The 25372-nt window shown below is 35.0% G+C and overlaps 3 protein-coding genes across 3 annotated transcripts; 2 read left to right on the top strand and 1 right to left on the bottom strand.

Moving 5' to 3' along the window:
- Positions 1–1660: 1660 nt before the first annotated feature.
- Positions 1661–9967, top strand: LOC125826968 (uncharacterized). The gene is made up of 8 exons (XM_049506320.1): positions 1661–2015; positions 6821–6970; positions 7158–7292; positions 7411–7476; positions 8593–8643; positions 8746–8859; positions 9182–9266; positions 9503–9967. Exons 1-8 carry the CDS (start codon positions 1818–1820, stop codon positions 9700–9702), a joined length of 999 nt encoding a protein of 332 aa, XP_049362277.1. The 5' UTR covers positions 1661–1817; the 3' UTR covers positions 9703–9967.
- A 3672-nt stretch (positions 9968–13639) lies between these two features.
- Positions 13640–17665, top strand: LOC125826838 (uncharacterized). Its single transcript, XM_049506182.1, has 5 exons — positions 13640–13991; positions 14594–15185; positions 15333–15480; positions 15565–16286; positions 17303–17665. Exons 1-4 carry the CDS (start codon positions 13654–13656, stop codon positions 16242–16244), a joined length of 1758 nt encoding a protein of 585 aa, XP_049362139.1. The 5' UTR covers positions 13640–13653; the 3' UTR covers positions 16245–16286; positions 17303–17665.
- Positions 17666–18427: 762 nt separating this feature from the next.
- LOC125826977 (uncharacterized) lies at positions 18428–24879 on the bottom strand. Its single transcript, XM_049506332.1, has 7 exons — positions 24603–24879; positions 23757–23993; positions 21397–21505; positions 20810–20855; positions 20598–20683; positions 19502–19560; positions 18428–18856 (listed from the first exon to the last, which is right to left on the bottom strand). The coding sequence occupies exons 1-7, from the start codon at positions 24668–24670 to the stop codon at positions 18754–18756; spliced, it is 708 nt and encodes a 235-aa protein (XP_049362289.1). The 5' UTR covers positions 24671–24879; the 3' UTR covers positions 18428–18753.
- Positions 24880–25372: the final 493 nt, after the last annotated feature.

The raw sequence follows: 25372 nt of genomic DNA on the forward strand, positions 1-25372 counted from the left end.
AAATTATAAAAAATAAAAAGATATTTATTTAGACCATTTAATAACCCGATTGGTTGAAAATATATTATTTTAATGAATTAATTATTGTTTTCAACTGAATTTACTTACATGAATTTATTTTATTTTAAAAAGAGGATATTCATTTAAACCATTTAATTATTTTAACTCTAGCACTCTAAAATCAACATGTAAACACCATTTTACCAAAAATAAAATAAATGTAAAGACCAAATTTTAATTAACTTAACGGTAGGAGAAACATTAGTAATAAATTCAAGTCAGTTTCCTTTTTTTTTTTATCACATCTTTTTGTTCCTTCATTATGTATCATTGTTAGAAGTTATGCATCTTTCTATCCTAATATTTTAAAATTTTGAATTTACTAAAAAAGTAATTTTGTAACTTCTACATTTTATGAACAATGCATGGAGATCGCTATATTCACACACAATGGAGAAAAGGGGTAAAATAAAAGGTAATATATTATATTTTTAGCGGATCGGGTTATTAAATGGTTTAAATGAATGTCTTTTTATTTTTTAAAATTTTAGTAAGAAATAAAATTTTCATGTTTGTAAATTTTAATGAAAAAAATTAATTAAATAGATTGGGTGACTTTGTAAGTAAAACATTCATAGTTGAGTGACTTTATAAGTGAAACACTCATAGTTGAGTGACTTTATAAGTGAAACATTCATAGTTGAGTGACTTTTGAGTTAAAAACCAAAGTTGGGTGACTTTCTGAGAAAAAGACCCATAGTTGGGTGACTTTTAAGTTAAAAACTAAAGTTAAACTTTCTGAGAAAATAATTCAAAGTTGAATGACCATTTGAGATATTATCTCCTTAAAAATAGGTTAAAGATTTTATTTCACGAAGGTTTTCATTAATATAAACCTAAACTATTTGTATTAAAAAATGGATAAAGACCAAACTTGATAAGTTTTTAAATACTTAAAGGATTAAAATCGGTAAGTTTATAGTTAAGGGACTAAAAACGGTAAGTGTATAGTTAAGAGACCAAAGTTGATAAGTTTTTAAATAGTTAAATGATTAAATCCATTAAGTGTATAGTTACGGGACCATTTTAGACCTACTCTTATAGTTGAGGGACCATTTATGTCATTTTCTCTACTTATGAATATTGTAAGATTTTTTTTCCAACCCGGTGTTCGGAGCCCACATTGGAGCTCCGACTAAATTCGAATCGTGCTTTGCAGGGTCCATTTGGGGGTGGCGCTCGCAACATGATTTTTTTCATACCAGGCTCGAAACCAAGACCTCTAATTATGAATGTAGTAGTCCCACTGCTGCATCACAATCCATGTTGGTAATATTGTAAGATTTTTGTTTAGTCTACTTCCTCATACACTAAAAAAAAAAGATACAAAAATAATTTAAAAAATAACATTTTCATATTGTTATATGAAAAAATAAATTATTTTTTTAAAAAAATTACTTATAATCTTAAAAATAAATTGTAAATAACCTACAAAATTAATTATGTGATCAATGTGGTGGCCAAAAGGAAAAATAAATACCCTAGAAATAACAAAAAAGATCAAATTTGCTCACAAGTATAACTTATGAAAAATAGATCATTATACTCTATGTTAAATCTCGCCATTATTCCGTGAGACTACAAATACCTTTCAATATACCAAAACCCGAGTTTCGTAAGAGAAAACATCTGCTCAGCAAACCCTTTGCCTGTCTCTGGTACAGAGGGTTGCTTACTCGCAAATCTTCATTCGATTCAACTAATTTGGGTTTCCATTATTGGACTGTGAAGAAGAAGAAGAAGAAGAAGCAGCAGCCATGGGAGAAAGGAAGGTTTTAAACAAGTATTATCCGCCGGATTTCGATCCGGCAAAGATTCCTAGGCGAAGACAGCCAAAGAATCAGCAGATGAAAGTGCGTATGATGCTTCCAATGAGTATTCGTTGTGCTACTTGCGGTAATTACATCTATAAGGGTACCAAATTCAATTCCCGCAAAGAAGACGTCGTTGGCGAGGTAATTCCAATTTACCCCTTTATTTTTGCAGTTGTTGCTAATCTTTCAATTTTGGGAATTTGGGGTTTGTGTATATGTACTGTTCAACTAATGTTCTGATGGGTTTTGTGAAATTTTGTGAGAACTATGTGATATGGGTGGTGAACCTTAAATTGAAAGTTTCATGAGTATATGATAACCTATGTTGTGGCTGAGATTCTTGTTAGGTTCTAGAATCGTGTAACTGTTGATGAGAAGTTCGGACTTGGCATGGGAATAAAACGGATAGTTAAACTGAGTTATGGGGATAGTGGTTGCATCAAATATGTACCGTGTTTAGGCAAATTGTTGTTGATTAAAACTAGTTTTTCCACTGTTTTGGTTAAGCAATACATTGCTTCTTCTGTGCTGCTAATGTTCTTAAATTTGTAGATTATCCAATAGCAACCATTAACATCTACGTTTTGGCCAAAATTTCTTATTGTAATCTACAATGGTTGCTATCTTAGTTTCCAGTTAGAGTTATCTTTTAGGTGACATGATATTATGAAAAAGATGTAAAGCATGTGGACAAGCCTGTCAACAATATCAGTAAAGGGCTCAAGTTCATCCAAGTACCATAAAAATCATAGATGTCGTCAATTGTTGTGAGACGAACATAAAGCTTTGTTGAAAGCTTTCTGCAGTATCCGAACCGAGGATTAGTAGTGAAACCAACAGCCCAGAAAAAGCCCACCACCAATCTTTACCTCACAAAGGTCATCTTTTTAACAAGTTTAATGTTCTTGTCCCACCTGCAAAACATATCCTCAAGTGAAATTCTCTCTATTGAAAGGGTATTATAATCAAAACTAATGTGTTTGATATGCCAGTCTTTTTTCGGGGGAAATTGTATCTAATGAGAGTCATTTTCTGGCGTTCATTTATCTGAAAATATCATTAAGAAGGAAAAATTACTCTTCCTTACTAAGTCTTCACTATAGCATGCACGATAGAAGGATAGCTTCCCACGGAGTCAATTTTCCTTACAACTATCTTAATTTTTTTTTGAGAAGGTAACAACTTGTATTCTATTTCAAAAAAATCAGAAACCTGCCACAACAAGTTACAGGTCTCTAATTACAATTGAGGTGGAGTATCCAGAAGATCTTCAACCCTGTTAACAAAAATTACAAAGATCTTAAGATATCCATAGTTGATTCTAGATCTTTCATATACTCCCGTTTACCCCAAAAATGGAACAAAACTAAACACTTCATCTTCATCTTCTGGATGTTGTTGCTCTTGTACTGGTGGCACCTGAGGTTTCTTTCTGTCCAAGCAGCCCACCAGATGCAAGCTGGTATAATTTTCCACCTATCCTTATGGTCTGAAATGTTAACATAACTGCTTTAGATCTTCAAGGTCTGATCTATTTTCCTTGGCATCACCCAACTCAGACCCTTCATACTTAGGAAAATTTCCCATAGTTGAAAGGTTATCCTGCAGTGTATAAATAGATGAGTTACTGTCTCAGCCTTTTCTTCACAAAAAAAAACATGTAGAACTTAGATGGATCCCCCTTTTCATGAGACTTTCTTGATTTAACACAACTTGTTTAGCCAAAAGCCAAGTGAAATAGGAAACTTTATTAGGAATTTTAACTTTCCATATATGCTACCAAGGCCAATCATCAATCTGATTATCATAAGGATTTAACTTTTTGTAGGCCCCTTTCACATTGAATCTACCTTGACTGTGGCCCTGCTGCTCCAATCTATCTAGGTCAGTTGAAGTTCCTTTGAATTGCTCCAATTCGTTGTAGAACTCAAGTCTCAACTAAGCTCAAAATCTCCCAGTCATTAAAAGGTCTTCTAAAGCTCAAATTTGATCCCTAGTCTGACCAAACTTCAGCCACAATGGCCCTTTGTTGTTTGTTTAGGATGTAAATGTCATTGATGTATCCCTTAGGGGAGCTTGTTCTAGCCAGTTGTCTTCCCAAAAAAGAATCTTCTTGCCATCTTCTGTTCTTATACTGCAATTCTCTCTAAGCTTTGGCCACAAATTCTTGATGGACCTCCAAAGATTGATTCCATAAGTATCGGTCACCATTTTGGTGGTACAATGATCTGCCATTTCATACTTCAGCTGGATTACTTCTTTCTAGAGTGCTAGCTCACTAGATGCAAATCTCCAGAGCCACTTCATCATAAGGCATTGGTTCTGTGTTTTTAAGTCCCTCACCCCCATACCCCCTTTTTGTTTACTCCCGATCAGTGCATCCCAATTTACCAAGTGGAATTTCTTGGTTTCACTATTTCCTTCCTAGAGAAAATTTCTTCTTAGAGCATCCAATCTCTCAATGACCCCTTCAGGGATAGGGAAAAGGGACATCATATAAGTGTTAGTCTTCCTCCTTAGGAGAGGTATTGACTTTTCTAGTTCACCAACCTTTTCTCACACTTCTCTACCACCCCATTCCATATATCTATAGACCTATTCTGATCTCCCAATGGCATGCCAGATAGACAGTTGGTAACTCCCCAATACTTCAACCAAGAATCGAAGCCAATGAGGTTAAGTTAGGAACCTCATCCAACCAGATTTAAGAAGCTCTTATTCCAGTTGATGTGTAACCCTGAGATTGCTTCAAAAAAGAACAAAAATGACCCTGCGAATAATGAGTTGGTTCCTACTGGCCTTACAGAAGATGACCCTGCGAATAATGAGTTGGTTCCTACTGGCCTTACAGAAGATTAATGTATCATCAACATACTGCAAATGAGTGATCTCCAAGTTAGAACCTTCCCCGTGTGAAGCTTTGAATCTCTTCACCCAACTGTTTTCTTGGGCAATTTTCGACATATCATTTAGACTCTCCATGGCAATGATGAAAAGGAAAGGGGATAGTGGGTCTCCTTGCCTTAGACCTCTCTGTGAGGAGAAAAATCCTGTAGGGGTGCCATTGATAAGAACAGGGAATTTAATTGTGCTTATGCAGAACTTCATCTATTTATCCATCTGCCTCCAAATCCTCTTTTGGAAAGGGTCTCCAACAAAAAATTCCAATCAAGGTGGTCATAGGCTTTTTGTATATCTAGCTTGTAGAGAATGTCAAGTATATTGCTTCTAGCTCTAGAGTCCACTAGTTCATTTGCCATGAGGATGGCATCCATTATTTGCCTTCCTTTGATGAAAGCCAATTGTTGGGTGTCCACCAATTTGTGTGTAACCTTTTTGTGCCTCTCAGCAAGCACCTTGGAGATGAACATATAAACACTACTGATCAAACTGATAGGTCTGAAATGTGTGAGCTCTTTAGCACCCATCTTTTTAGGAATCAACGCTACATAGGTAGAGTTGAAGCTTTTCTCAAAAACACATCTTTCATGGAAATTCCTGATTGTACTAATTACTTCCCAACATTCATTTCTCTTGTAGACCATTTATTGTTTCTAACTGTATCCGAATATAAAAAATCCTCCTCTGTTTCCCTATGCATCATCGTAACTACCTTTTGTGCTTTAGCATTTATGAGTCTCATTATTTTGGTGGCTATGTCTATCTAACTAGAATTTAACGACCACTTCGGTATAAAGATGACGACTCTTCTTTTACCCTGCAACTTTAGGATGCTAACATAGCGATCGGACTTGTTGTAATTCCTTGAACAAAAGACGAACTGGTCTCGAAACTTCCATCTGCATACTGAGTTCTCCTGTCCTTTCAATGCCTCTTTAAGAGCGAAGGCTAACCAATCCATTGTCTTCTGGCTAATACTCATCCTGGTCATCATGTTACGACCTCGTTCTACCCAATCGTCCCATGTTTCCACCCTAGAAACTACTCTGGTAATATCGAAAGATTTGAATCCTACAGCAAAATAGTTGGTATCGTCCCCAATGGTTGTGACAAGGAAAGAAAGGTTGGAAAAGAAGGGGGCTGGAGGAGGATACGGTGATATCTTAATTTTTACCTTCATGTTCCTTGTTCCAATTAATAAGTAGGCATTATTAATCTTTCTTTACTACTCAAATTCTTCATTAAAACACTTTACGACTTGCTATTAATAATCTTGTATGTCTGTATATAATTTTTGGAAAATATATTCTAGGAAAATAGGTGGGTTTCGTACTTATGTAAGCAAGAAATATTATCCTACAAATATTTGTATATAATTTAGATCAATACTAGTGAGGTTGGGGGGGGGGGGGTTGAAAATGAGGTGTGTTGGAGGGTGGTGAAGACACAATCATTGTGGAATGCGACGAGGGAAACCTGCTTTCTCTACTTCTACTAGGAAAGTCAGTTCCCTTGTTTCTATTGTAAGGAAATGGCATAATTTTCAAACTATGAACTAATTTTCAACTACAAAGTACCTTGCCAAGAAATTTTGTAGATTACAATTTACATCTTTTTCATACTATCATGTCACCTAAAAATTTGTAGGTTATCCAATAGAAACCATTGACATCTTAATCATTCACTGTTTAGATTTGGGACAACGTCTTAATATTCTGATGCGTATTTAGGTTTAGACGTTTTAATCTTAATGCACATCTTTATTTTTAGATATGTATTCAAATTCAGACATCTTTTTCTTAATGAACACAACTTCACATCTTAATCTTCAAATGTCTTAATCTTAATGGAAACAAATGAGACCTTAATGACTGAGATCTGAATGATTAAGATTCAACCTCCATTAAGTGCAAACAAATGAGGCCTTACTCTGTAGTGGACATGTTCTAGTATATGCGTGTGTGTGTGTATGTTCTTGACTTGAATTATAATCATGTGTTTTTATGTTCTTGCCCTGATTCGTAATTATGTGTCAATTTATGCAGACCTACTTGGGAATACAAATCTTCAGATTCTATTTCAAGTGCACAAGGTGCTCCGCAGAGATTACTTACAAGACAGATCCCAAGAATTCCGATTATACTGTTGAATCAGGGGCAACTAGGAATTTTGAGCCTTGGCGTGGCAAAGATGAGGTTAGAATTTCTTCGACTTGTCTTCATCATTAAGAATTATATCAACTTGTTGTTGTATTTGTATCCAGTGCTTCCTTCTGTTGAGGAAAGAGCGTGAACCTTATGTTTGATATAAAATATTTTGTATTTTCATTTTTCAGGTTCCCGTATCTTGTGCATTCATATTTATGTTTTCTTTTTCTTTTAGGAAATTGAGAAGGAGAAACAAAAAAGAGATGATGAAGAAATGGGTGATGCAATGAAGTCATTAGAAAATAGGACACTGGATTCAAAGAGAGAAATGGATATTCTTGCTGGTTTAGATGAAATGAAATCTCTGAAGGTGAGTCATGAAGTTTCTTCTTGAGTAATTTTTTGTTTTTGCCTTGCTACATTGCTGTGGTGTATATTCTGTTTTCGTTTGTGACAATTTTCTTACTTTTTAAACCCAACTTTTTCAGTCAAGGCACGCAACTGTGAGTGTAGATGCAATGCTTGAAGCTTTGCAGCGGTCACATGAATCCAAGGTATGATGATGTTTTATATTGTTTTCAGGTTTGATTAGGAGTGAAGATTTTCTCCTTGATGTTAAGTGTTCAGTATCATCTCAATTCTGTTGATTGGTTAATTTAGAGAACTTCAAATTTCCTACATAAAGTTGCTGGATGTCTAAACTTCTTTAGACACAGCATATGGATTTCACTTGAGATCTGTCATGGCCAAAGCTTTCAAAAGAAATTGTTGTTTATCAGATCAAATCAATATGCTCCACCACTATTCAAATTCTATGTGCTGAATGATATAGCCCTTTTAATTAAGAATCAAATCACAGGCTAAAATTTTCAATTTAGTTCATTCTTGAACACCATCTTTTATTAGATATGGTGTAGTTGCCTACCTCAAGCTCAGGACACCTGTTTAAAACAAACAGAAAGAAAAAAATAAAAGAACAGAATTACTGAAATTAAAAGTAAAGGATAGTTTTTTTGTGAAACCACACATTTTGAACTCTGATTAGATCATGCGAGGTGTTTAATTGTTAGTGGTGAATCATAGAGAATTTTAATTGAAACTGATAAATGTAAAAGCAAAATTTAAAAAAGAAACTTAAACATTTTTTTTTATGAATAAATAACCTTTGTATTATAACTCAGCACTTCGGTAGTGCTAAACCCCTTTACATCAAGTCAAAGTATAGCAATATATCAAAGGACTCACAATCGTAGCATGATTCTAACACATCTAGGATATTTTCTGCATCTATAGGAGAGTTGATGTTTTTAGGTTGAATTTTGCTCACTCTTATCCTAACTGTATATGTTGGAGTTCTTTTGGTAAATTTGATTGTGGGCTTTAAGGTTCCATTTTTGCTCTACATGCAAGGAACGTTAGCTTGGAGATGACGTAGGTGTTTGTTCTTAGGAAGCACTGAAAGTATCTCTAAATCTAGTAAGGAGTAAGAAAAAATAATGACTTAAATGATAGGCTATTCAGGATGATGAGAATAATCACGAGTGGTAAGCTCTAATAACTAATTATGAGAATCTGTTGACGTACCTTTTTATAATTAGTTGCCGAGTAATGTAAAACATTTGACTGCCTGCCTGCCTTCTTTATCATATTAATGTCAATCACCTTGACAGGAAAAAAAGATGGAGGAGGACGATGAAGCTCTCATAAGATTAATTTTCCAGGTTGGTATATCATAGTCTGAATAACTATTATTTGTTCATAGGTGTACTTCTAATAGTGTAAATTTCTTAGCAAGTTTTCTTGGCCTTGTAATTTCATATCAGGGATCAAGAGAGACTGTCAAAAGAATCAATGATGAAGAACTTGAGGATGATGACGATGACGACTTGGCTTTCTTTACCCCTGAAACTGCAGGGTCAGAAAACAACTCTCTTAAGGTACAAGTGCCTGGTCATCTAATTCAGTTTTCCAAATTCCAATTATTATATTGCCATCAACCTATTTCCGTACAACACAGAACTAAATAATTAAAACGGCAGCATCTACAAAATGATTAGTCTCCTTTACGTTGAACCTGCCGTATGTCTGACATGCAACTAAAGAAAAGTAGAAAAATACAATGTAAATCCATAGATTAGATTACAGTTTTGTTGGGAGCAGCGCATCTACTGTTAGACTTAAATCTGAATGCAATATCATGTCTTAACCTTCTTTTTGTTGTTCCTTTCTAACACTACACTTTTTATTGTTTAAATGCAGAAGAGAAAGGTTTCCGAGGAACCTGATGAAAAGCCCACGGACTTTTTGACGAAAGCCAGCATTAATGACAGCTCTAAAAACAAAGGTAGGTTCAGTTTATTTATCTGATTCTCTTCTGAGGGTATCATTGCTTCCCATTATACCAACATCCTTGTATGACATTTGGTGGATGAAATGTTATAAACTCTTCAATGATCGTAGAATTCGTAGGTTTTACTTGGGGAAAAGTAGTAATAATGGTCGTCTTTACTTTTTTGGGACATTCTGATAGAAATAGTTTCTGAGGGATCTCTAACCCTATCTTCACGACCTATCTTACAGATAAAGCATCGGCAGGTGATAGTAAAATCATTTTGAAGTCCTCATCAATCAAAATATCCATAGTCAAGAAGCCAGTCTTGGACTCCAACAGCAAGCAGACAGTAGAAGTAAACAAGCAAGACGCGCAGAGCACTGGTGCTGCGACAAGCAGTGGTCTACTCTCATTATGTCAACAATATGATAGTGATGACGATGATTGATTTAGTGATCCCTTAAATCTCTATTTGTCCAGATATATCCGCCAAAACTATTAACCGCAGGTGTGATTTTCATCGGGTATGCTCTTTCTATGGACAGTTGAAATGTATGCAAGCTCAAGCTTTGGCTCTCTGCTAGCCACCCCGTCTGTCAGTATCAATTGGGATGTATACGTTGTATTTTTACATATTTTACAACTATCTCAATGGTTCGAAAAAACAGTTCCTCCCATGTTTAATGCAAAACCGCCGTCATTTACTCTCATTATATACTCTGCCTTCTTTAGTTTCCTCCTTTCTAGCAAATGTCTTTTTTTTTCAATTTATGCGACTCTTTTTTCATGAAATAGTTCTTTATGGCTTATGTTAGACCACAATCCGCTAGTAGATTACTCTGGGTACATTGTCGTTGTAGGTTCTCACAATTTTCCAAAAGAAAAACTCTAAAATAATATTTTCATTCAACCACCTACATAAATTGAGATGGAGTGAGTATATTTTTTTTTTATCGGCCTTTCCAGTGGATTTTGCAAAATTTATCCAGAAAAAAAATTGAAGCTTTTGTTGAAAGTGAAAGGTAGTAATTTCAAGAAAAAATTGGAATCGAATCGGGCTTTTATTGACATATCCAAGTATAGTCCGACCCGGCAGAAAATTTGGAAACCCTAGCCACCACTGTTATTCTTCTCCACAACACACATACTATATAAATCCCCTTAAAACCCTAAATACTGCGTCTTGCTCTCTTATGCGTTCCAGTTCCAAAATTTTGTTGGTAAAATCTTGCTCATGAAATTGTTTGTTAGATAGATTTGTGTAAAGAAAAGGTGACCAATTAGCCAGTCACACACACATCGGCCCCAACGCCGATGTTCTACTCCGTGTGAATGGTCAGTATGTCACCAACAGTAATATCAATGGTGTTTGATAGTCTTATACTGGTGAATTGCGTTTATTCCGCTTTCACCGACGAGGCTATTCCCATTACATTCATTCTTCCCTGTTAATTCATTCCAGATTTATAGTTGATTTCTGTACAACTATGCATCAAACTTGACATTTGAATTATCTCTTGTTTGATACAGATTTCATTAGTTATTGCCATGGATGATCAGGTGGATATGGTATGAAGCACTTTGTAGATTCATTCAGTACTACTAATCTGATATTAAATTAGTACTGAATGTAGATTCAAATTACACTGAACAATTATACAACATTAATCAACTAAGAATCCAACATTTAGGCCTAATTCTTGAAATTTCCAAATTTTACCAATTTAAATTTCGATAGCTAACCGGCATTATATTCGCCAACTTGTAGGTTGAGGCCATCGGTGTCTCATGCATCACGCCATAGATTCATAATGCTATGTTACTGTTGTCATATTGCCAATTTTGACCCGTTTGTACTTTTGTTCTCACAACTCCGGAATCACTTTTCATGTAATTATCTCATGAAACCTCATATGTTTTTGTCAATAAGCTTGAAAACTTAACTCGACTTTTAGAAAGACCTATTCTTGAGAGATTCCCTCTCTATCTCTTTCGATCTATTAGAACAGATCAGGCTATCTATCAATCGATTTGAAAATAGCACGCTCATCTCGCTTTTCGTTCATTTTCGCCACGAAAACATAGCCGCCATAATAAGAAGCAGGCGAAGCAGCTAGAAGTACTCATATGTTTTTTCCATTAAGCTTGAAAACTTAACTCGACTTTTAGAAAGATAACCTAACCTTGAAGATGCTCATAACAAGTTTAAGGTGATTTACTTAGTTTCTATACTTGGTTCCTAGATAATTTATAAGAAGTATTTCAAATATCAAGTGTTCTAATAGTTTAAATGTTTAAGTTATATTTGAGAGTGTTGAAAATCGTGTTACTTTAAAGATTTTTCATAATAAACTTTAGTGGGAAAGAGGGCTGATTACAAATAATAAAGGTCTCCCGTAATATTGAAATCATGTTCAATCACTTTAAAAATCCCCAAAATTGATGAAATATTTAGGGATGACAAAGGGGCAGTGTGGGGTGGGGGCAGGTTGAGCTTAACCGCAAAGTTTTTAATTCGTCCTGTCTTCGCATAACAACTTTTTTCACTTTCAATCCGCTCCACCTCGCCACGCATGTACCCGCTCGCATAATTTTTTTAATATTATCTTTTTCTTTTTAATTTGATACTAGTTTTTTTTTTATAAAAATAAATTCATTCTTTCATTAAGTTGTGTTAATTTAATAGGATAGGGACTTTAAAATGTATTGGGAAACATGTAAAAATTTTATTATTTTTTATTTAACAATTTTCATTTACTATCTTTAAAGAAATTATCTTAAGGAATAATGTTTTATCGCTCTTATAACATGTAAAAGTTAAAATTAAGTTTAAATCCACATAAAATCACATATACACTCAATCCGCTCAATATTTATTTTTTTAAAAACCACTTTTACTCTGCCCCACATCCCACCCGCGCCGCACAACCTTAAAACCACCCCACCCCGCTCCATTGCCATCCCTAGAAATATTTTTTTTGGATAATAAATAACTACGAATGACCTACATTTTTCTTTTAAAAAAAGGGAATTTACTCAACGTGGAAAAGTTAAAGTAAATGTGAAATACTAGCTACCAGTAATACTAAGCAGTAAGAAAAAAATTCAATGTACATACAAATTTAAGAATGGAATCTACAAAAATACTTCATAAAGCAAAAGAAACTTGGAAAATTTAGAGAACTAAGATAAAAAAAAGAAAAAGATGTGTATTTTTAAAATTATTAGAATTTTCTTACTTGGTAGAATTCCTACTAAGTGATGGTTACGTTTGATATTTCTAAATTTTCTCCAATGAGTTTATATTATAGTATAAAAATTTAATGATGTAAAAAAATTGATATCAAGAAGTAGTACACTTTGTATACGTTAAGAAAAATGTTGTAATGTCTAAGTAAATATAAGACTTTGAAGTGAGATAATAAAGAAGCACACTCAAGTAAATAAAGGAAATTTCTCTAAAATAAAATATTCTAACTAAAAAAATAAAATAACAACTTATACTCATATATTAATTATAAAAAACAAAAACTATTTGTTTCTTACCTTCTGTTTTTAATCTAATGGGTCATAAAAAAAAGAAATAAATTGGGTATGTAATTATAGATATACTTCATAATATATGTATATATTTTGAAAAATCTATCTAAATAGAAAGCTTATCAAGCTAATTTTTTGTGTAGAATTTTTTAGTATAAATGTTTAGATATTTGATATCAAAATGTGTATATATAATTAACTCATATTATAGGGATATTTTTAATGTTCTTGTATCCAACATTATTCCAATCACCAATAAAAGATTGTAGTTAAAGTTAATCCTTACTTAATTAAAAGTTTAGTTTTCAAGCTTTGGATCTGATTTTTTTTTTGGGACAAAAAGCCTTCCTAAGACCAATGAGTTTCGTAAATTTAAATTAATTGGACTTTAATCCAAAAAAAAACTAAATTCTAATCCATAGCGGATTTGTATTATTCTTTTCCTAACCAAAAAGGTTTGGGGAGTTAAATTTGTGTTATATATACCACAAACAATCGGAACAAACTTATCTGCACCGGGTGTATAAAAGTTTCAAATCCTTTTTTTAATCAGTGATTTTTCTTTCTATTATTTCAAATATTATTCGTAAAACGTATAACCAAATATAAGTTTATTTTTAATTCGACTTTACAGCTTTTAAATAAAGTGGAAAAATATTTGAAATCGAACCAAAAGTGAAAAGCCTACTTATAAATATAGAGTAATAAATAAGTAAAAAGAAAAGAAAAGAAAGATCGGGCAGTAACCCGAAATTCATGAACCGAATTACCCGATCCGATTAAATTCCAGGCTACTCATCTATGTATAAATTAGGGCAAATTAAGGTTTAGATATTTTTCTCTTCTCTTTCCAGCGAAGATGTACAACGGAATCGGCCTACAAACGCCGCGAGGCTCCGGCACCAACGGCCACATCCAGACCAACAAGTTCTTCGTCAAGTCGAAGACGAACAAAGTCCTTGTAGAGGGCGGCAAAGGTTACGAATCCGGTCAAGGAACTGCCGGAGTGTCGAGGAAAGCCAATAAGGACATTCTCGAACATGACCGGAAACGGCAGATTCAGCTCAAACTTCTTGTCCTTGAGGAGAAGCTTGCCGATCAGGGATACACTGATGCTGAGATCTCCGAGAAGCTCGAGGAAGCGCGAAGGAATCTAGAGGCAACATCTGAGGAATTTGGAGGACCTACCTATGAAAAGTAATTTGATTTTCTGAATTGTTGTTATACTTTTTGCATAATATACGCGTTGGATCAGTTTTTCGTTATGAACTAGCTAATGAATTTCTGGATTTGACTGATTTGTTGCTGCTATCATTCGTGTTTGGAGAATTCTCCATGTATTATTTATGGAGCCAGCAGAATTGTTAAGGAAATAGAAATATGATAAGTAGAAAGGAAATTGGGAAGGGAAAAGAAGTGTGGTTATCACTTGCAATTTTGTGATGCTTTTTTAGTTCATATTTTGTTTTGTTTTGTTTTTGACCTTTAAGAATTTTTTATTGACTATGGTACTATTTTGAGAAGTTGGGATCTTTTTGATTTAGTAGGCTTTTTAAGGAGATAAAAAATGCTGTTTGCTTTCATTTAGTCTCGATGAGAGGAAGTGGGAAATGTCAGCTTAGGACGATGAACAATAGAATTTGGATACAGATATGATTAAGTCCGGTTGATTTGTGTGTCCTCTTAATGTTAAATTTCTAAACCAGATCCAAAAATCAGGACCTAATTTGTTAGCTTTTTTCAGTCTTTTTATAGATACTGTGAGGTTGATATGCAATAACTAAACTTGTTCATTCCAGGGTTTCGGAAACACAAACACACCAGATTGCTGCTTTGAAAGAAAAACAAATGGAAAACTTAAAAGCTGCTCTCAAGATAGGGGCTGAACACGAGACTCAGAAGCAGCAGCATGATGCTTTAGCTCATTTTGAAGAGGGTGAAGTTAATGACTTGGCAAAAGAGAAGGACGAGGGTAAGCGTCATAAGAAAAAAGAGAAGAGGAGAGGACGTGACAATTCTTCTGACACTGACAGCAGTGAAAGCCATGCCAAAGAGTCTAAGAAGATCCGTAAGAAGGCTCATGATAGTTCTGATTCTGATACTGCTGGTGGTAATAAGTCAAGAAAGTTGTCTGCCAAGGACAAGAAGGCTAGAAGGCGGCATCACAGTGACGATTCATCCTCTGATTCTGATTCTGACTCTTATTCAGAGTCTGATCATGAGAAGAAACACGTGAAAGTCCATAGGAGACATTTTGTGGGTGATGATGATGGCCGTGATGCAAAAACCATTAAGCTTCAACAGGGTAGAAGACATGATTCTGATGAGGATGACCATGTCAATGACCGTGATGTCAAAAACAAGACAATTCAGAAAGAGAAAAGACATGTTGCTGAGGATAAATATGATGATGGTCATTATGCTAAAAACAAGACCTCCCAAAGAGGTAGAAGACATGATTCTGATGAGGATGACCATGACAATGACCGTGATGTCATAAACAAGATGATTCAGAAAGAGAAACGACATGTTGCTGAGGATAAATATGATGATGGTCGTGATGCTAAAAACAAGACCTCACAAAGAGGTAGAACACATGATTCTGATGACAATGATGATGGTCGTGATGCTAAAAACAAGAAGTCACAGAGAGATAGAAGACATGATTCTGATGGTAGTGATCGTGATGTAAAAAGCAGGAAGATTCAGGAAGGTAGAAGACATGTTACTGTGTATGATGATGTTGGTGATGCTAAAAATAAGAAGTCACAAAGAAAACACTATTCTGATGATGATGATGATGGTGATCTTGATGTAAAAAGCAGGAAGATTCAGGAAGGGAGAAGACATAATTCTAAGGCTGATTATGTGATTGATGGATCAAGTGCTAGTCAGGAGTTGTTGCGGGGTAAGAGAAAACTAGACGATGAAAGCCTGGATCAACGTGAGGGGAAGTCAAGGAGGAGAGATTCTAGTAAAGATGAAAAGTATGGAAGGGCTGATACTGAAGCTGAGAACCCAAATAGGTCATACAGGAGTACAGAGGATAGGAGTAAAGATCAACAGACAAGAAGATCTGGTGGAGAATATGAAGGTAATGATGGAGAGCGTGAAAATAAGATTCAGAGTGGGAATGAGCTGCAACGTGAAAGCCGACGAGAGAATCGAGATTATGAAGTGCGTGGACAGGAGAGAAGAGAAAGCAGGGATGATGACCGCTGGGAAAGGAAACACAAAAGAGATGAAGAGGAAGATCAGTACCGGAAGCATGAGAAAGAAGGGGAATCTCAGCGGGGAAGGCCTGAACAGGAGGAGGAGCATAGAAGCAGAATGCGTGATAGTTACAAAGGTCATGATTCATACAAGAGGGCTAGACATGATGATTCACATTCTAGTGGAGGGAGAAGATTTGACGATGAAAAGTATGCTGATAGGCAGAGTAGGCGGTGAAAGCTGCTCTATAGATATTGTGTCATGTCAGAAGATCAATAGGTGAGTTCAAACTTGAGATAACTTGCCTTGTTCTTTACAGGAGAGGTTCCTTAAAAATGAATTTCATAAAGAAACTCATAATTCGAGTATGTTTCTTTTTTATTAATTATGTACTGCTTAATTACTTGCAGAGTCCTTCCACTAACAAAATATTCCCATTTAAACTATGTACTGCTCAGGTATAAAAAATATACTGCTAGAAGTGAAAACTAAAGTGTCCTTGAAAGTAAAAAAAAAAAGCTTTAGAGCTTTGCTGACCATAATTTCACTAACAGCGTCAATCAAATGGGATAGTCACTTTCTGCTTACGTCTGCGGTCTTGGTTTTTACATATGTTATAGTATATGGGTTTACATCCCCGTTTGTTTTTTCTTCCAATAAATTTTAAAAAGATGTCCATGCTTTTCATGGAAACTGGAGCTTTGATCATACCAAGCTGCCATTACTGTTTGAGTGGACAATTCTTCAATTTCAAAATTGCTACCTGAATCTTGAAAGAAACTTAAATTGTGCATGAGTGGATGAGCTGTTGAAAAGAAAGGTAATCTTTTTGCTCTTTGGCAGGTGTTTTGCTACTATTTAGGGGTGTTACTTAGCTAATCTATGAAGGAATATAACTGCTGGTCAAGGCAAGGGTAAATTCCCAAGGCAATGAGATGTAGAGACATTGGTGCTAAACTGGAATGTATTTATATATTTGAACAAATGATTCCTTTATTGTTAATCAACACCAAAAATTTGATAAGAGGCTCTTGTTTTCTTTGGCCAGATTCCTTACACCTACGTTAGGATTGTTCGTTATTTCCCCCCTTTCAAACTGATTATATCGTTGGGCTCCAATTCTCTTACAATTTTGACACAACGATTCGAAGATTTATGGTTACTGCATTGAACATGCTCTTTTCCAAGTGCGCTATGCTTCAGAATGAAGCTTAAGAATTGTGCGCATTTATATCCTTTGGAAGAATTACATTATGTGATAGGCTGACATCCTTACAATTTGTTTTCTTTGCCAGTTTCAGCAGCTCAGTGGAGGGGAAGAAGTGGCTGATGTCTGGAAAACAAAGCATAAAGAGGCAAAGCTTGGTTAGCTGTTTAGTACCAAAGGGATGTGTGTGGGGTTTAGTTGTCGAAATACTCTGAAGTGTAGCTAACGCCTAAATGGGATTTTCCTGATGACCCTGAAATTGTTGTGCAAGGGTTGACTGTTATAAGTTCTTTCGTTGTCATATCTTTGACTCTTGTATGATATCTTATTTGGGAATGTGTGCTACATTTGCTTCCTTGGGTGAAGTGAGGTTCCAGGCTCATGTAGAACATGCATGTTTTTCCTTTTGGTGATTTTGATTGCAATAGATTCTGCAGAACTTGTTTTGGAATAGATGATTTGGATGCTTGTGGTTGTTCTAATGTACACTTGAGGTTTTCTATTAATGAGGATGATCACACACGCCGCACGCATACATGTCACGTATTGTGTAGAGCTTTTCTCTATCCTTGTTCATAGTTCATACTATGCCAAAAGCAGGTTGGTAGCATCCCACCTCCTAAAATGGCTGGTCTACTCTTCAAATGTACGCAGTGAACAAACCACTCAAGCATTTGGCATAGTATGGAGCTGCTTTTCTCTTAGTTAGATGTCTTAGTTTTGTGTTTTGAATACGAAAAAATTCTTGAAGGGGAGTGTTTTCCCAAATGTGCTCTTTAGTCAGGCTCTAGTGTATGGATGGAAACCAAATCTTTTTAGTTATTTTCATGATAAGTATATTCAGAAAATGTATTTCATGATGTTTGATTTGTGGGTGGAAAGTACTTTTGAAATGAATATATAACGAGTAATAGTAGTTATTTTGATTTAGCTTTCGAGGACTAGACATAATAGTAATGTCTGAGTGATAGATGGAACAAGTCATGCGAACTAAAAGTTAAGATAATTGTAGGTAAAAAAAAAGGTCATAATTGGGAAATCATTTTTCTCTTCGATGAAATATTTTGCTCAGATCAGACCCCAATTCCAAAGACATTCTTTTTCTATTTCCAGAGTCCTAATGTGACTTCAAAAATTTGTGGTAAAAATAATTATTTCACTTAATATCACTAAGGCAAGGTAGACATATTGTACAAAAGAAAGGAGTATCAAATAGGCGGCTTGAACTTCAGCCATGGAAGGATGAAGTTTTATACATATAATATATATACATACAATACATGCCGAAGGATGAAGTTTTATACATATAATATACATACATAAAATACATGCCGAACCAGCTTGTGCACACCTAGACTAGTCCACGTGCGAAGTCAGGAAGCTGAGTTGAAGCTTGCAACATCACACAAGTATACAAGTGTCTGGTAAACTTGTCCACCAAGATAGGAGCAAATGTGCTCACATGTAGTATTATAGCTAGAGGTGTCCTCGCGGAGCCATAAATGTAGTTAACTTACTCAGGTACAAAAGGGGTTGGGTTCACGACAGAGATTTCTGATATTGTCGAACCCAGTTATCATAATCCTGAAGCAGTTGTTGCAATAGCAACGGTACTAGCCTGTCCACTAAAGCTTGCATCATTCTGTGTAAAACATGATTCACGATTAGGATTGAGAATTTGAGATGAAGTACAAAAGTTACAGAAATAGGAAATAGAATTTGATGTTAAACATGATCATTGTGTATGAAAATTATGATGGCCGTTTCTATTTTGCTATAGAAATATCATTTTGAAAATGGAAATGAAATGTCTGCAAAGTGCAGAACTATGTTTATGCAATAATAAAAGAGTGTTCAACTGAATTGGTCACCATTAAAACTAGTACCAAATCTATGAAGACCTCTATGTTCATTTATACGCTGATAAGCTGAAATTATCAAGAAAAAGTGTCACCGCTAACTGGTCATGATCAACTTATCTTCTGGAGCAAAGGGAATTATAGATAGAACTTGGCAAATGGAAACATGCAGACGTACTGAGGTTCAATGAGATGGACTATTCTTAGTGCAAATGATTCCGAAGAACTGTATCTCTAAAATCTAGCAAGGACCACTTATGACCCTCGGATTCTTTGCTTTAATATGGACCTTGCTCTAAGAAAAATCCAGGCACAACAACGCACACATATCAATAAACAGAGTGTTAATGTGTAATTTAAACTGCAATATTTGTTTTTATTACCATTTCCGATTACAGAGAGTAAAGACAGTGTAGCAATAGACTTACATGTTACCGGGACTCTCAACAGCAGAAGTAGGCAGCATGGTGAATGGCATCGTATATATCTGCAAGAACAATCTAAGGTGACGACTCCGATCTGAGGGTCATAATATTCAAGAAACTTCTCTTGTCAATATGATAATTGTACTGAAGTTGTAGATATTCAAAGGAAACATATCAAAATACGTTTCACTGTGGCATGAAAATAATCTAGTCATTCAAATACATTTAGACCTCGGTTTTGTGAAGTGGAACAAAAATTTGAAGATTGATCGATCGTTCATGACCCATAGATCTGGTTAAATCCCACATACCACGTTATGATGTCACTATGCCTGACTCCAAGTCTACAACAAGATGGATCAGTGATATTTACCTTGGGAAGTTCAGACTTGAACAAAAGAAGAAATTGTAACTTGAGAATTTACAGGGAGCACAGTTAAAAAGTTCATCCCTATTCCAATTAAGCCTTAACAAGTCAATGATGAGAAAAGTAACCTTAGATTCTATACATATATATGACACTATAAACATATAATGTGTTATCAATCTAACAATCTTGATAATAGGTCTTTTTGTTTCCTACTGTTTTATGGATGTCATGCTAAGAGTACTTTTCTCTGAATAGCAGGTCCCTCATAGAAGCATATCCAAAAGGCATAAATAAGCATAGATAACTAGAGAGGCGGCTATCATTCTACAGAGGAACAATATTTACTTTTCCTGATTAGTGTGGGTCAAGGGTTCAAGCCGTGGAATCAGCCCTTGATGTGGTGTCAGGGTAAGGTAAGCTTCTACATGACACCCCCTTGGGGTGCCTTCCCCAGACCTGCATGAACGTGTGATGCTTCGTGCACCCTGCTGCTCTTTTAGTTAGGAAAAATATGCTACTGTAAATCATATATGAGGACAAGGAAGTACTCTCTTTATCCCTTGTTGTATGTATCTAAACATGCACGAGCATACAGTGATGTTGTCCCAGAGAAATTTTAAGATGAAGAACCGGTGGCCTTTTTTTTCTGAGAAGCTTTTCTACATTTGCCAAAGGAAATTTTTCATGAAGAATAAGCATAAAATATTTAGGGAAGAGAGTGATAATAACCTCGAGAGATATATTCAATTTCACATCAACATCGAGGAAAGTCTGAGACCCAACTGTTTCCCACGTTATACGGTTTACCATTGATGCTGCAAGTTAAAAATACATTGCATGTGTTTAAACATGTAATTATAAATTATGATAAATATGTTACAAAAGCTCAGCTTCGTTCAATTTGATAAAAATTGTCATGCTCGAATGTTGTTTTGGTATACCTAAAAAGTGGTCATTCTGCTGCTCTACCAGATCAGAACCCTCAAACTGCAATGAACATCAGAATTTAGGATTATATATCTTCTTAAAGGATAACTTAACTGTAAGAAACACAGATCTCAGATTTAAATGGAAAAAAAGAAGAAGATCCCACGACATGTATCTCAATCGCAATGAGGGAGTATTAAGTTATATGTGGGGGATGCTAACGTCCAGAAGAAAACTGTTCTCTTGCATGTACAAAGACAGGGGAAATTAAACCTTAACTCACTCCTTGCTCCCCTCCTCTTTCTATCACTCCCTCTTCTCTAATGGTACTAACTACCTTAAAGCAGATTGCCGCAAATGAGAACATTATCACTCTCTGTATCAATTGCATAACTGGCGATCATACAAACATGAATTCATAAGTCTTCAGACAACTAAAGATCTACGAGCCTTTAGCTACCTCGTGAAAGAAATCAATTAGAACCTCAATTGTGATAGAAACTTTTGAAGATTCTTGGTCTAGAAGAAAGAGGTGTTGGACAGCACATCAGAGATACTAATTCCTTCGGTTGGGTGATGTTTCCAGAATAAGGAGCCTTACCTTGCAAGACAACATCTCCACAGTGCAGTCTTCGCTGGTCGGGTTCACTTTTAGTGTCAAAACAGGGGCAACTTCAAAATTCAGAAGTCGAACTTGTGGAAGAGTACACCTGCAATTAAATCATAATCAGCAAGATCTTATAACTCTTATATGGGATGTATAGGCTGCGGAGGACACATGAACTATTTTCTCTGATGAAGATTGGAGTATCTAGTATCCATACATGAATGTTCCTGATTTTCAATCACCAAATAGAAAGGTACTAGCACTAAAGTAGTCAAATGCTCTCAGAGACTACAAGCGATTTCTATAATATGATTATTTGACAGCTCCACTGAACAGTTCTATCCGGATCTCCTAATCTATGCTGCACTTTACCCTTTCTTTTGATGTGCCATATCTTTGATGGATTCCTCAACATACACGGAAAATATGCTAAACGTTAACCTTACATTGGTAACATATAAACTAATAAAAGTCTAAGACACAGCTCAAAGATTGCAATATAGTTCTTGAGGATTTCATATCTTCTCGGTTTACACACTTGTTTTCCAGGTATAAGCCCGTGGTTACCTTCTGGAACTGAAATCTGTTCTTCCAAATGCTTAGAGAACCTAATTAACCATATCATTTCCTCCGTTAAGCTAAATAGGTTAATTAATGTGTAATGATATCCACACACTAAAGGGGAGAAGAAAATTATTTTTACCCCAAGTTTGATTCTCTATTCAAGAAGCCAAGAAAGGGTTGCTAACCCCTTGCTTCTAAGTTCTAACTAAGAGTTGGGAGTTTAAGTCACACAGGAGGTAAATATGAAAAAACACTGTTAGGCCTCGGGGAAGGGGAATTAGGGGCTGGAGTTTACCAAACTAAAAAAGGTATCTTTATTTAAGAAAATCAATCATCTGACATCATCTACTTAAGGTTGACAAATTCTGGTCATCTATGCTACAGAACAACCAGATTTATATATTCTGCTCACTAAGATGCTATAGTAAGATTCCATAAAAGTCTCAAAAAAATATTGAAGTAGTATATAATTAGTGCAAATGATAGCCATGTTCTTTTCAACATAAATCCAGTGGGATTTCAGATCTGAGTAAGAAGGTAGGCTACTTACCATGTCCATTGTTGATTAGTCGCTATTGGAATTCATTAGTCATCTTTCATATTTGGAGGGTAGAATCTCATTTATATGCACTTCTACTTTATACATCAGAAGATCTTGCTTGATAGTCACTGGAGTTTTTGTTGCGTAAGCTGCTGGTTGCACATTTCTTTGCCCCACATTCAATTGGCTCTTGCAAACATCCGTTGTGACTTGGTTAGTGTTACTGGATGCTCATAAGAATTGACTTTTAATTAAATGAGCCTCTGTTTTAACTACTTTCTTTCTAAGTGGTAATACGACAACTGGCAGTTTTTAGTTTCTTTTCACAAAGAGTTGCAGTAAGTCTTGGTTTAAGGTGGTGCCTTGTGGTCAGGAGCACTTAGCTTATTAGCTTTTAATTATAAAAAATGTTTAGGTTATAATCTTATGTTGATATCACAAGCACAGGGAGCTAATAACATTCTTCTTTTGAAGATCGAAGTGTGAACCTGGGGAGAGGGGCTGATATACCAAGAGTTTATTGTTGCTAAACTAGCACAGACCACAAGAAACTTCTTTATATCGGTACATAGACCAAAAGAACCTACAGCTAGGATGTATGAAGATTTTGAAAATCAAAAGCAAAAAAGAACCAAAGTCTCACGTCATCATAGTATATGAAAGCAAGAATCAGGCTATGTCAGCAAATATCAGGCGGTCATTAGGCAACACCTACTCACAAAGCTTAGAAATCATTAAGCCTTTCTAACTACTGATGAATCTCAGAAACAAGCTTCTCAAGTTACCAAAGAGAAATTAGATGCACTAATTAATTTTAATTCAAATTTATAGTAGTTATTCCATTCACATTTGATGACCTGACTGTACAGAATGTGGATCTGTAAATCATTTAGAATGCAGCATAGAGGCGAATTCCCTATGTCTTATGGTTCATATACCAATAGAAGTATAAGAGTAATTATAACACTGTATGATATGGTTAACTATTTCAGCATCCTAATAGTTCAATCAGCTTCATCTCTTTGCACAGTGGCGTTTGTTCTACAAAGCTTCTTTTCTACGTATCAATGATGTTTCCACTCGTTTTTCAATACTTAAGCAGATAACTTGAAAACTACTTAACACCTAGCTACAATAATAAAATGCAACATTTCACACAGCAAGAACAAATGATAGAAGAGAAAGATGGAATGTCCTTGGACCAAAGTACCTAGACAAGAATAATAGGCAAGAAGATACAAATCATTACCTGTACGTATTAGAATCAATAGATTCAAAGCTTTGCAAAGCTCTCTTGTTCAACATTGCCTCAACACCAGATTTATGGCTCAGAAACTCACTTATATGCAATGATTTATTGTCTCCACCAATACTGTCATGTTTGGGGAGCTTAATTCTGTCCTTCTTCCTGGCAGAAAGGTTTGCTCTCTTAGCATCTGAGTTTGACAAGTTAGACTTGATCACTTCGACAACTCCAGCTCTCTTCCTGAAAATCCTCATTTTCATTTAGCCATAATAGGATGAGGAAAAAAAGAAGATTGAACACTCACTATTCAATTTGTTTCTCTTACTTCCCCTCTTAGTCCGTTTAAAAGAAAACGTCTCTTTCCTTTTTTGGCAACTCTCTAGTTCTAACTTTCCACGTGACATGAATAAAACCACAAAATTAAAACGCATTTTCGTACAATCTACATATCTTTAGTTTAAGACCACATGGTTCAAAAATAAACAGACGGAGTATTTACTTAGATACACAATCATTCCCTTTCAGTCCTTCCTGCCTTTACTTCTCTACTCTTTAATCTCTTATCATTGTAAAACAGACAAAGCATAAGGGTAACAACAAGTCATGAACATATCTCTGAAAAAACATGAAATTTATTGTTCAATGGGAACAAATTTGTGAAATTTTTTCTTGATTCTACTATGACTGAACTAAAATCATATCATTTAACAAAATAACACTAACCCCACCCCACCCCATCCCCTCCCACCCCACCAACCCAACAAGAACAATTTCATAATTTAACATGAGCAACATAGTCAAAAATCAAAACAAGATAACACCACTTGGGTTGCATAAGAGTAAATTCACCTTGAAAAGGAGCATTCTTGGAATTGAAATGATGGAATTGAGCAAGACCCATATTGAATAACCATCATAACTACTTGTTGATGGGCAGCTTCTAAGCTTTAATTTACAAATTAATGTGTAATAGCCATGGCATTGAAGGAGAAATTGAAGCAAAGTTATGATTTTTTTTTAAGCTGGGAAAGTGGGTGTGTGCACATTATGTGTTCCTCCATGTTGGGGAGTTTGGCTCATCACCATATCTATCCATTCACGTGTACAACTTGGAAAAAGCTACTCCAAAAATAGGGATTTCTGTCCGAATTTAAAGTTTATTGGTTTTGATAATAATTTCAAATTAATTTATAAAATAATTTAGTCTATAATTAAATTTCTAGCTTTTAAATAAACTTTACATTTTTTCTATTTAATTTATTGGTTAAATCAACTTTTATTAAATTTTTATTGCTTTATTTGTTATTTTATACTGTAATATTTAATAACTTGACAAAATTATTATTTTTCTTTACTATGACTAAATACAACCTACCAAATTATAAAAAATAATGTGAAAAGATTTTATTGGTAGGTTATGTATAAAATTAGCTCATGAGCTAAAATGATCAATTTGGACTAGATATTAACTCAAATTTTGATGGACTAAAATGAATTGAACCGAAATGAGTTGAGCTAATAAATAAGCGGGTCAATAATCAATTCAAACTTGAATAAATTAGACAAATTATAATTTTATGAGCTAATTTTGACTGCAAGAAAGGTAATGTTAGTGGATC

Source organism: Solanum verrucosum, unplaced genomic scaffold (assembly GCF_900185275.1).
Source record: "Solanum verrucosum unplaced genomic scaffold, falcon-dt-bn FXZP01000060.1, whole genome shotgun sequence".
Lineage (NCBI taxonomy): Eukaryota > Viridiplantae > Streptophyta > Magnoliopsida > Solanales > Solanaceae > Solanum > Solanum verrucosum.